Source organism: Erythrolamprus reginae, chromosome 3, assembly GCF_031021105.1.
Source record: "Erythrolamprus reginae isolate rEryReg1 chromosome 3, rEryReg1.hap1, whole genome shotgun sequence".
NCBI classification, from domain to species: domain Eukaryota; kingdom Metazoa; phylum Chordata; class Lepidosauria; order Squamata; family Dipsadidae; genus Erythrolamprus; species Erythrolamprus reginae.
In genome coordinates, this window is record NC_091952.1 from 147,900,933 (window position 1) to 147,914,085 (window position 13,153).

Genomic DNA, 13,153 nt, shown 5'->3' on the forward strand with positions numbered 1-13,153 from the left:
CCTGTATCATAATTTGTGTTCCCCTCCTCCCCATCTTTTAACAGTAGTTATTTTATTGTTGTCATTTATTGTTTTATCATTTTAATGCCTAGCTATTTTAATGTTTGTAAAGTCACCCAGAATTGCCTCTGGACAAGATGGGCAGCACATAAATAAATAAATAAATAAATAAATAAATAAATAAATAAATAAATAAATAAATCACATTTCTTTTTTTTTTATAGACAACCATTACCATAAGTTCATTATATATATCATGATTGCCTATTCAGGTCTGGGATCTGAAACATTAGATATTAGTAGATATCATTGTTGGAATTAGTTTCATTTTCAACAGGTCTTTTCGTGTAAGAGCAGCAAAATCTACTGATGTCTTTGCCATTAAAAGTCTAATCCAAACCCTGGAATTGAACGTAGCTATATTGGATGATCTAAATAACTACTTATCAGCACGAAGAGATCCAGTAAGTGATGCTATAGTACTGGGGGGCAAGAGGTAATAGAGAATGGATTTTATTGTAATTATTTATAATTTACTCAATAATAGAAATGTCCGGGCAGATTATAGACTAGTTAACACACTCTTTTAAAAAAGAAACATTATTATATGAAATTAATAAATCCAATTGAATAGAAAACAGTAAGACACCTTGGAGAACAAGAATGTCAATGCCTGAACTAAAATACATTAATGTTCATTAATCATCTGCTACAACATCCTTCCTGTCAACAACTACTTCAGCTTCAACCACAACAACCCACGAGAGCACAACAGATACAAACGTAAAGTAAACCACTCTAAACTCGACTGCAGAAAATACAACTTTAGTAACCGAGTAGTTGATGCTAGCAGATTCTGTAGTATCATCACCTAACCCCCAAAACTTTACCCTTAGACTATCCACTGTTGACCTCTCCCGATTTTCTAAGAGGTCAGTAAGGGGGGTGCATACGTGCACCAGAGTGCCGTTCCGTCCCCTGACCTAATGTTTCTCTTTTACTAGTATCATGCATATAAATATTATTATATCTTTGTATACCACCAATATGTACTTGACAAAACAAACAAACAAATACTTGGAGATCTGTCTGTCTGGAGAGAAATTCCACAAACAAGATCCCATATCTACGAGAGCCCTTTTACTTGCAGCAACCTATTTCATTTCACCTCTAAAGTTGATTGAGGGACCTATGCTGACTATGTCACCTTCGAACCGATCTTAATGTAATTCATAAAATTATCTGCCACAAGGTCCTACCTGTCAATGACTACTTTATTTTCAACCACAATACACGAACACACAGTAGATACAAACTTAATGTAAATCACTCTAAACTTGACTACAGAAAATACGACTTCAGCAATATAGTGATCAATGCCTGAAATTCACTATGATTATATTACCTAGGCCCAGATAATTGAAGCTGGAACTGCAACTGAAATTACTGAATCACCTGCAAAAAAGCTGCTTTTAGAATACAGTGTTCCCTCGATTTTCGCGGGTTCGAACTTCGCGAAAAGTCTATACCACGTTTTTTCAAAAATATTAATTAAAAAATATTTTGCTGGTTTTTTCCCTATACCACGGTTTTTCCCACCCAATGACGTCATATGTCATCGTCAAACTTTCGTCTGCCTTTAATAAATATTTTTTTTTAATAAACTTTAATAAATAAACATGGTGAGTAATAATCTAAATGGTTGCTAAGGGAATGGAAAATTGCAATTTAGGGGTTAAAAGTGTTAAGGGAAGGTTTGTGATACTGTTCATAGCCAAAAATAGTGTATTTACTTCCGCATCTCTACTTCGGGGAAATTCGACTTTCGCGGGCAGTCTCAGAACGCATCCCCCACGAAAAGCGAGGGAACACTGTACATCACATTAGTTTATTCTGTAACATACAGGGCATTCATAATGGATACCGGTATATCCTATCCTAATAATAATAATATATTGATCTGAACAAATAAAAGTCTTTCTGAGCAACAAGGCTAGTTGTTCCAAAATTATGTGCAAGACTGCATACTTTGATCTTCCAGAGTAATGTAACCCTATTCAGAACAAACTGAACATATTCATATGGGCACTTGGATTACAAATGAACAGTATTTTACCTTGTCTGAATGAAATCAATTGTTAGTTATTATACGATCAATGTCAAACAGTATGTTTTCAGTGAAAAACATTGGTAAAGCTGGGTGTCATCCTCATTATTGAGTTCTGATACTGAGACAGGAGGCTGGTGTAGTGACTTCAGCTCTTTGTTTGGTTACAACGGGCAAACTTCAGCAAAAGCATAAAAATGGCAGGGGTTTAAATAGGGAGCCATTCTGGCAAGGAACCAGTCAGAATTTTCCACTTCCCTGTTGGACTGGAGTGAAAATTCCCAACTCCTTAGGATATAGCATCCAGTGCGTAATTTAGCATACGTAATCGTTGAGGTATGTGGGGCATGTTACTGCTCTAGCTGACCTGCGCAGCTCACTCGGGGCATTGGTCGGAGCCGGGAGGGACATGTTTTCTCTCTCTGGCTCCCTCTGTGGAAACTTCTAGAATGGTGTGGTTGAGGTGCTGGATTCAGCTGGACTGGACTTTTTAAATATTGGTACTATGAGGGTTTCCCATTTTGCATGATCGACTGGTTATAAAATCTAACTCCTTGTTGATCAATGGCTTTAATGCAAAGGGAGGCTTAACCTTATTGGCTGTACCTTGGAGTCTAAGCTAAAGGGAATAGGGGTGCCCACGTACTTGCCCAGCATTGGATCGAATGCACCTCGGAATTCCTGCAGTAGGTCTACACAGCCATCCACCACTAAGTTGCATTTATTGTTTTCTCATCTCTGATCACCTTCATGTGTAGAGTCCAGAACCAGTCTTGACCCAACAGGCTGGGGATGTGGTCGTGGGTGATTGTGGAACTTCGCCATGCCATTTTGCCAAGTTTCTTCTGCTTGGATGAAAGGAGTCGGCAGGTGGAGGAAGGAGGATGACATGGCAGCTAGCGTGGCAGCCTTTGTTCAGTTTCTGAATCTGGCACCTCATATTCCACACTTCCTACCGGCCAAGCTGGGTTGCTTGTCTTTGTTCAAAAATGCTCCCAGTATCCCATCCTCATTGACAATGTTGTATGTTCTGATACTAAGAGAGAGGAGAATGGGGGAGAGACTTCAGCTCTTTATTTGGTTACAGCGAGCAAAGTTTAACAAAAGCATAAAAGTGGCAGGGGTTTAAATAGGGAGCCATTCTGGCAAAGAACCAATCAGAATTTTCCTACTCCACTTCCCTGTCAGACTGGAGTGAAAACTTCCCAGCTCCTTAGGACATAACACTCATATTGATGTCAACCATGAAATACTTTTATTTGTTCTTTCACTACAGGTAGTAAGTAGTCTGAGTATTAAAATTGAACTCAAGGAAATCTGTGTTGTAACTTAGAACTTTAGATTTGGGTTGTTTGCTTGCTTTTTCAAAGAGTGTGGTAACAGTTTCTCTGAAGGAAGAAATAATGGTTTGTTGAATCAAATTGATAACTTTGTCCTTATTAAATCTAACAAGGTGTAGTGCACAAGAATTGCGCACCTGAGTTCCTAGTCAAAATTGTACAAGGATCCTTGAATTATCTTGACTCCTTTCAGTCTGGTTTCAGGACCGCTCACAGCACAAAAACCGCTTTGATCGTGCTGATGGATGATCTCTGGCGGGCCCAAGCGTAGGGGACATTCCACTATCCTGGTGCTCCTCGACCTTTCAGTGGCTTTCGATACCATCGACCATGGTCTTCTGTGGCGGCTGGAGGGATTGGGAGTGGGAGGCACTGTTCTACAGTGCTTCTCCTCCTATCTCTCCGGTTGTTCACGTTAATGGGGAGTAGAGGTTCACCTCTCAACCTCTCCTTTGTGGTGTGACGCAGGGGTCCGTCCTCTCCCCCCTGCTGTTCAATATGTACATGAAGCCGCTGGGTGAGATCATCCGACGGCATGGGGTGAGGTATCATCAGTATGCTGATGATACCCAGTTATACATCTCTACCCCATGCCAATTCAGTGAAGCGATGGATGTGATGTGCTGGTGCCTGGAGGCTGTAAGGGTCTGGATGGGGGCCAACAGGCTCAGGCTCAACCTAGACAAGACTGAGTGGCTGTGGGCTTTTCCTCCTAAGGACCATTCGATCTGTCCATACATTGTGCTGGGGGGGGAGAGACATTGACCACCTCAGATAGGGTCTGCAACTTGGGCATCCTCTTAGACCCACAGCTGAACCTTGACCATCATTTCTTGGCTGTGGCCAGAGGAACCTTTGCCCAGGTTCGCGTGGTCTACCAGCTGCGGCCCTATTTGGGCCAGGAGACTCTGCACAGAGTTGCTCGGGACATCATCACCTCCTGTCTTTATTATTGCAATGTGCTCTACATGGGGCTACCCATGAAAAGTGTTCAGAGACTTCAAGTTATCCAGAATAAAGCCACGCGAGTTGTCATGGATGCACTCGGTACACACATATAACACCTATACTCCGCGAACTGCACTGGCTACCCATTAGTCTCCAGGTACAATTCAAAGTGTTGGGTATTACCTATAAAGCCCTATATGACTTAGGGCCAGATTATTTACGGGACCGTCTCCTGCCACATACCTCCCAGAGACCAATTTAAGCACACAGAGTTGGCCAAGCAATGTAGACTGGTGGGACCTTGGGGGAGAGCCTTCTCTGTTGCTGCCCCGGCTCTTTGGAATCAACTCCCACCCGATATCCCACCCTGCTGGCGTTCCATAAAGCCATAAAGACCTGGCTGTGCTGGCAGGCTTGGAAATCCTAAATTAACATCAACTTGACCATCTGTATGAACATTATTTCGTGAATGGTATGTATGTGGGTTGTGGGTTGCCTCATTATGAGGGTTTTAGAATTTTACTTTTTTTCTTTTTATAAAATTTGTAATTTTATAATTTTATACTGTTGTAAGCCGCCCTGAGTCCCTCGGGATTGGGATTAGAAGTTTGTCTAAATAAATGAATGAATGAATTTACGAATCAATCAATCAATCAATCAATCAATCAATCCTGTCCATATCTTTAAAACTCAACAATTGGAACTTATTCAATACAGACAATGATGCTCTAGAAATTTCTATATTAACCCAGGAATGCAAATCACAATGAATGCAAATGTCTTTACTTTCAGAGGGTCTAGCAGATAAATCACAGAAAATTGTAGTGGGTATTATCAGGACATTGTAAAGATAAACTGTGATGAGGGGTAAAAAACCCTTTTTTGTTATCCTCAGTACTCCAGAATAGGTTTACTAAGCAGTTCTAAGTTATATTTAGTTGAAAGCAGAATGAGTTTTATTCACTGTGCTCTACTTGTTATCATGGTCTAAACTATTTGAAAAAAAATAATATTCAAGAAAGAGCACTTGGGTAGAGTCATGTCAATGGCCTATACCAACTCCATATTCTACAGTGTGATTAGCACTTCAACAAAGGTATCAACCATATCAATTGAAAACTCCACTGGCATTTTCTGGAAAACATATATTAGACTAGAGGGATGAAACATTTTAATTAGTTATCCATCTTACCTAACACTAAATCTCACCTCAGCAGGTAGTAATCTAAGCATTAGATAATAGGATAGATAATATATTTCCATTTTCAAATTCTCATCTTTCTGTCTTGTTTAGACAATTTAGGCAATGATATACTGGGAGAACCTGTAATTGGCATGCACCATACTGAACTGCCCAAGCAGGCATATCACATTTTAATTTTAAGGACCCGCCAGATTGAAACTCTTCAACACTGAGTCTGAGATAATCCCTTTCTCTTGTGGATAGCATATAGTATATCTTGTACTAATGGCAATGAAATTTAGAGATTGCACTATCTCTAAATTTCATTGCCATTAATATAATACTTACCATCAGGTAGAAACACTCCAGTAGACAAGAAGTCTGAAGAGTGAGATGTACAATAAATCTTATGGACTAGAGCAATTTTACCAGAACCACCCCACTTTATAGAATGGGGGAAATAGACGGTATGTGTGTGCATGCATGGGCGTGCCTCTTTGGGTTCCTGAAGGAAAAGCTGGATAGAAATCCAGTCACTCAGTCAATGTTTTCTGAATTATTAAAGGGAAAAAAATGGTACCAACTTGCTTGGGTCTTTTTTTCAGGATGGGACACCAGTTCAGGCATTTGTAGCAGAGGTTTTGAATCAAATCGTTGGAATATCTATTATTAGAAATGAAATGGTATGTATTCATATTTGTAATTATTCTTATAGATTGGAAAATCCCATTCTTTTTAAACATCTCTGCAAGCTTTTATGAAAGGACTGAAATGTGATACTCCATCCATCACCTTCCTGTTTTCATACACATACATATACATCCTGCAGATAATGCTGGAGAAGAATATATATTTGTTTAAATTAAGTTCACATGACCTGGATCCTAGTTTCCCTCTCACTGCAAGGAGAAATCCGAGGACAAAAGAACACAAGAAAGAATTTCCAAATGCATGGTTTTTTTAATAGTGGTATATCTTTTTATGCAGGCAGAAGGACGTTGTATAGATGCAGAGATGTTGACTTCTTCCTTAACCACTTCCTGAATTGTTTTCCAGGACATTGAATATATTCGCTCACATTACAACATTGAAGATTTTATCTATTTCAGTCATTACCAGCAGGAAGAACATGGCCATCTTTACCATTTTTCTCTCAATCCAATTTTTCATCATTATGCCAAACATTTTATGAAGGAGATTCTTCGGTTAGCCTACAAATCTTGCCTCTATTATCCTATTTGTTCCCAACCTGTAGAAGGCAAGGTAAGCTGCATTTTAAAAAAAAAAAAATTAAATTGTGTCTTCACTTTGTTGGGTTGGTACACAAAAATATATATGCACTTTTACACGAACTATATAGTAATTTGTGAAATGGGTAAAAGAAAGAATAATGACTTTTAATCTATTATGATGAAATAAAAACTGCAAGACATATGCTATAAAATTAGCATAAAAAGCTGCTTCCTGGACATTGTAACATTCTTAAAACAGGTGTAAGAATTAATATTTGATCTGAGGGAGATAGATCCATGAAAATTGTATTTTGTATTTATGACTTTTTTGTTCTTAGTAAAAAATTATTTAAAAAGTTGTTCAGCTTTTACATAAAAAACTCCTGGAATTTAATTCAAAACATATTCAAAACTGTGCTGTTAAGTGTCATTTCTACAAAGAATAGCCAGTATCAGCCTAGGCTAGGACTGTGATGGCGAACCCATGGCATGCCTGCCAGAGGTGGCATGCAGCGCCCTCTCTGATGGCAGGGCGAGCCATCGCTCCAACTCATCTCCACTGCAGGCCAGCTGGTTTGGGGTTGCTGCCACGCATGCGTGGGGGCAGGGGGCATGCAGGAGATGGGCATGCATGCTTGGAGGCGGGGGCCTTATGTGCATGTACGGTATCATGGGCGGGGGGGTCATATGCAAATGTGCAGGAGCAGAGGAGTGCGGAGATGACATGTGCAAGTGGGGGAGAGTGCAGGGGGAGTGTGTGGGGATCATGCGCATATATACAGGGATGGGGGGGAAACAAACAAACAAACAAACAAAAACTAACACAATGGATATTATATTCTGCCCTGATCGGGTGGGCAGGTTGGTTGTGTTTCTTCTCCTTGAGCTGAAATTTCAATGCTGTTTTGCTTTAAATTTTGAAGGTGTCATTCCCCAATCCTTAAGAACAGGTTGAAAAGTTAAACAAAAAATTATAATTAGTGAATGCACAGAAAGACTTTGAAAATACTCTAGATCTTTTATTGACATTATTGCAGTTTTAATTATTACAGTTAGTCCTATTTTGTATTTATGTAAGCATAAGGATGTTTCTCAATGTTTATGCAATTTCATTAGCATTTGTCATTCACCATTTTAATAAAAGCATCATTTATCTGTTCTGTAAAATAAGCAAAGGTTAAGAATATGCATGTAGCTTCGCTTAATAAGGTTAGATGAAGAAGACTCGTGATTGCTGTGAAGAAAAATATTCCTCTGGGGGAAGCTTCTTGTGCTGCAAAATCCCATAAACCAAACCACTTGTTTATCTGTCATTCCCAGTGAGATAGTAATATAATTACTCTCATAATTATCTTCATTAGGATAGGGAATTAACTGCAACCGATTCCTCTACTATCTGAGTGTTTATTTTATTTTTGAGGGAGGGGGAGGTACTATTCCAGGTTTTAATCAAAGAGATAAAGGATTATTATATTCACAAAGCAGAGACATCTGTGGTGCACTCTTCTGACATTCTGTGTGCTAAAATATAGCTTCTTGTCCTTCAGTACCAGAATCCCTGTGCCCATTCCCTGACATCTGCCCTACATTACATGGTTCCCGTGCGACCAAGACGACAGATTGTCTATCCTCTGGAAAAGCTTGGCATAAATGCTCCATCAAAACAAGTCTCTAAGGATCAGGTGGGTAACTAAAGCAGAAGCAAGCCAAAGGCATAGCTCCAGCTAAATGTAGAATTTGGCAGATGGGATGACATTACTGCTTTAATGCTGTTGGACTGCTTCTTAATTACCTTGAACCTCATGTTCATGCCCTTACAGTTCACAGTCAGCTGTATCATTTTCTATATATTCCATTAAAAAACACAACTACAGGCTGCAGCTTTTCTTATTATCAGAATTTGATAGAGAATAATTTTATTATATTACAATAAGCAAAGTTGCGTTATGGAACTTTAATCAGGCCCTTTTGATCCTTCCAGGAAGATAAATCCCAGTTCTGCATTTGTTATCCCGTTCTCCCACATTATCACATCAAATAGATTATCTGCATTTGGAAGTTCTGCATTGTAAAAAGCCCAATTGAATCATAACACAGGTTTGTACAATGCAGTTTCCCATTTCCCGCAGTGACCAGCCAAATGTGCCTGGAAAATTCACAGCCCTGTCTCAGCAACCAGTATTCAGTGACATACTGCTCCTCAGATTCCATTTAGGCATTGTGACTAATCATTATTGGTAGTCCTTTCCTCCCTAACATTCTCTAATTCCTTATTCAACTTGCCAGGTGGTATATGGGTCTATGTGCTTTGAGGATGAAAATGTGGAATGCATATAAGTGTGCCATCTGTTGCTTTTCATGATGCTAACTAACTGGGATCTCTTTACACGGTTGCTGGATATTAGTGATTTTTTGCTCTTATAGTTGCCTCTTGTATATTTAAGAATAACAGCCAACATAGAAGCTTTTTTTAGTATACAAATGTATTTTTAATTTTGAAGGAGATAAGATTAAAATAGATATTTATTTTCAGCAACATAATGCAATATTTGTATGTACTTCACACAATTTTTGTGTTTGTTGGTACTAATGAAACAAGCTGAGTTATGAAAACAAAAATTAAATAGCAATATATGAACTAGACTGCAATTATCCATTGTTTTTATTTTTATGCTTTTAATTTCTGCAGTGCAGTTCTCTGATTTTTAAAAGTGTACAGTACACAAATTTTGCAGCTTTCAGATTCTCAAAGCTGAATATTAAGGGATCTAGAGTCTAGTTTAGTCATTTAGATTTGTTTTATAAATTTAAATAATTATAATTATTTTATGTAAACTTTATAAATTTACTTGTTTAATATAAACAAACAACAAGCAGAGAAAGTAGGAAGTCAGAGAATAGGCAAGCCTGTGGGATATATCATGTGGCAGCTGAGGGGAAGGAGGGAAAGGAAATTATTGATAAAATAAGGAATGGCTAGGTAAAGCGATATACTGGGAGCTGCCAGAGAAAGAGAAGAGATAGCATGCATCACCATTGCCAAACTTAACATATTTGGGTTCCAAAACTGGAAAGACCAAAATGTTCTGGGTTTTGGTTTATCCTTCAGTGGTTAACCCAAAACAGTGTGGCTACTCTTCCAAAATGCAATAGTTTGTTAGGGAGTTTCTTAATTTCATGATTTTTATTCCAAGAATGAAGAATGGATACTGATAGAATACTGATAGATACCTGATAGAAATTTCCAGTATTTGAAAAAGTACTTTATTTAGCGCAATAAGTTAAGTAATGAATTACGGTAGTTAAAGTTTCTCCCTTTATTAGTCCAAGGAAAATTTTTCAAACAGAAAATTTTGAAAAATCTCAATGAAGAGAATTTATTCTGTGGAGGTAGGGATATAACTGGATCCTTCAGTAAGATATAGTGAAAATTGTGAAACCTCCTTGTTAAGAAACAATTTCTACTGATCTTTTTTACCAGAAATTTGCCTTTTGAGATATGTGTGTGTATCTGCATATCTATGTGGTGGGTGGTTATGTATATATAGACAATATGGCAAAATGAAGTTCAACCAGTATGTATAATTAGCTTGAGAGCCATAATTATTTTTATAATTATAAGCAGTAGGTTGTCAACTTGTTTTATTGTCTCACCATCTGGGAGCATTTTGCTATCCATCTGTTTTATGTAATTAAGTAATTATCTATATAAACCTACAATGGGTGTTATAATTAACAAGAATAATTACTCTATAATGCATAATAAATTCATATAACTATTAATTTCTTGTTTGTTTGTTTCTAGCTACCAATTCTATGTGTTTTATTCTCAGTTCTCAAAGTTGTGAAGTTTTACTATCGGTTTCAAGGATGTTTCTCCTGCTAATTAGACAAAATCTGCCACATCAAAACAATATTCTTCTAGTCTCTGCATTCCACATATGAATTTGCAGTTGTGCAGTCATAATCATTCCACCCAGAAACTCTAGGTTAACGTTTAAATACCTAAGGAAAAAGTAATGGACACAAGTTTGGAATTACTTATTTGCGAATCAGTTCTGAAGATTCCTCTGAATCTTCTAAAAGAAAAGAAAAATTCTTAGTAGAATAACTTACATCTTTTATTTGTGTCTACTAATTCTCATCTGACCTTTTCTAAATTTTTTCGATCTTGGTGTGCAGAGCACTTCAGTTCTCCATCATACAAACAAAGCTGGAAAAAATGCTGAATTTGATTCCTTTAATTCATGACTTAATTCAGACTAAGCCAGTTTGTTTTAGAAATTCTTTGACAAGTGAGGAATGCCACTACGTCCTATGAAATCTATAAAATCTTTCTTGAGCTAAAGAGCTAAATCAGAATTATTCCCTTCCAAGCAGGTTTGTGGTTAGTCTGACCCATTGTTACCCCATGGACAGGCCTTCCTGTCCTCTACTATCCCCTGTGCATGCAGGGCAGAAGTCTGTGGGAGTACAGTAAAAAAATTACCGTAGTTCAGACCTAACTTCTCATGAAAAAAAATCTCCAAAAGTTAGAGTCTCAACTTTTTTGTTCACCATAGTGGATAAAAGATAATTCCATAAACCAACGACCCTCTGGGTGAAGAAATATTTCCCTTTATTTGTCCTTGCTTTCTTACTTATGAGCTTTAGGGAGTGCCCCCTCATCCTAGTATTGTGTGATAGAGAAAACAATTTTTCTCTATCCACCTTTTCTATCCCATGCATGATTTTATACACTTTGATCAAGTCACCCCTTAAACACCGTCTTTCAAGGCTGAAGAGACCAAGGCGTTGCAACCTGGTTTCATAAGGGAGGTGCTCCATTTCCTTGATCCTTACTTGATTTATATTTTTATTTGACATTTATGACAGGGATTTCGTATTTTATCAATTTGCAAAAAAGTTTGGAGTTTATTTTTGTTAGTCCAGAAAATATCTTCCTTGCTCTTTTATGTTTCTTGTTCTACCTCAAAGAACAAAAACTATAAACTACATTGAGCCAAAACGTATTGGATTATAAGGAGGCTGACATTTGAAAAAACATGCAAATCTTAGCTGAAACCTACCATATTTTAAAATGTTTAATGAACTCATAAAAACTGTAGAAAGCATTCAGAGGCAAGTGGTGTAATTAAAAAAAACCCAAACCAACAAAAGGAATATGATTTCAAAGCCATGGGTTCACTCGGAAGAAACATGAATTCAGAAATAACAGAGCTGGTCCTATGCACCTCCCTGAAGTTTAAGCCTGCACTCTTATATAATAGCAAAAAACTGTGTTGTTAGTTAAGTGTTAAATTGTGGGATTTTTTAAAAGTCAATTGAAATAGATTGAAATGGATTTATCACAGTTAACTGAGGAATGATTTCATCTGGACATTTTTGGGAAGGTAGTCTGACTTTGAAGATTGGGCTTATTGTATTTAATCAGATTGATAAAAGATGGTATTAAGAAACAAATGTGAATATTTGATCCAGGATCAATCAGGCTTAATTTTTAGGATGATTTGGGTTAGTTAAAAAGCTATGGTAAAGTTAGCATGAAAGTTTGTTAAAAGAAAGTTTTAGAATTTTTAATCTTCTGTTTTTATCATTACTGTCTTCCCTGTTAACTATTTTGTTATTAATATAAGTATATAGATGACATTAAACATTTGGAAATAGAATTAGTAATTTTAAAATTCTTTGGGCCTGTTTCACAAATGATGGGAAACTAATATTGATGCAATATATTAATCAGTTTTCAACTAGGTAGGATAATATGTGTAAATATGTTAGGTTTTTTAGTGCACCTTTTTTAATATCTTCTCTGTTTTTGTTTCTTTGGTTTCTTAAAAAAATATTGTTTTGTGTTTTAACTTTTTTAATAAAATAAAAATAGATTTTAAAAATATATATGTCAAGGTCATTATGTATTATGATTAATTTATAATGATATAAACACAATTATAAGAAGTTACTTCTATAACTTTCATACCTGTCCAAAGGAAATTATCAATAACAGAGTTGAAAAATATTAGGCAGATTGCTCACAATTATACAAATTTATCCTGTTAATATACATTTTGCATTGGCATTCTTAAGGCTCAAAAGACCATGGTATCATGCTCTGGATTCCATTATTAATTAATAATTTCCGTAACACAGAGAAAGCATTTGAAGTATTTATAACTTAACAAAATGAAGCTCTGTTCCTTGTTGTTGTTGGTTTTTTTGCTCATCTATTTCTGGCTACTCTGTTTCCCAAGGGGGAACATGATCAAAACATTTAAATATGTTAAAGGGTTAAATAAGGTTCAGGAGGGAAGTGTTTTTAATAGGAAAGTGAACACAAGAACAA

At 36.9% G+C, this 13,153-nt stretch overlaps 1 protein-coding gene across 2 annotated transcripts in view; it reads left to right on the forward strand.

Annotated features, from left to right (window-relative positions):
• The window catches only part of CFAP61 (cilia and flagella associated protein 61), a 135,271-nt gene that overhangs the window by 43,220 nt on the left and 78,898 nt on the right, over window positions 1-13,153 (forward strand). For both annotated transcript variants that reach the window (XM_070747004.1, XM_070747003.1), the window contains exons 14-17: window positions 338-464; window positions 6,184-6,261; window positions 6,635-6,841; window positions 8,358-8,492. In XM_070747004.1, coding sequence (XP_070603105.1) covers window positions 338-464; window positions 6,184-6,261; window positions 6,635-6,841; window positions 8,358-8,492 — 547 coding nt within the window. The remainder of the gene's footprint in view (window positions 1-337; window positions 465-6,183; window positions 6,262-6,634; window positions 6,842-8,357; window positions 8,493-13,153) is intronic.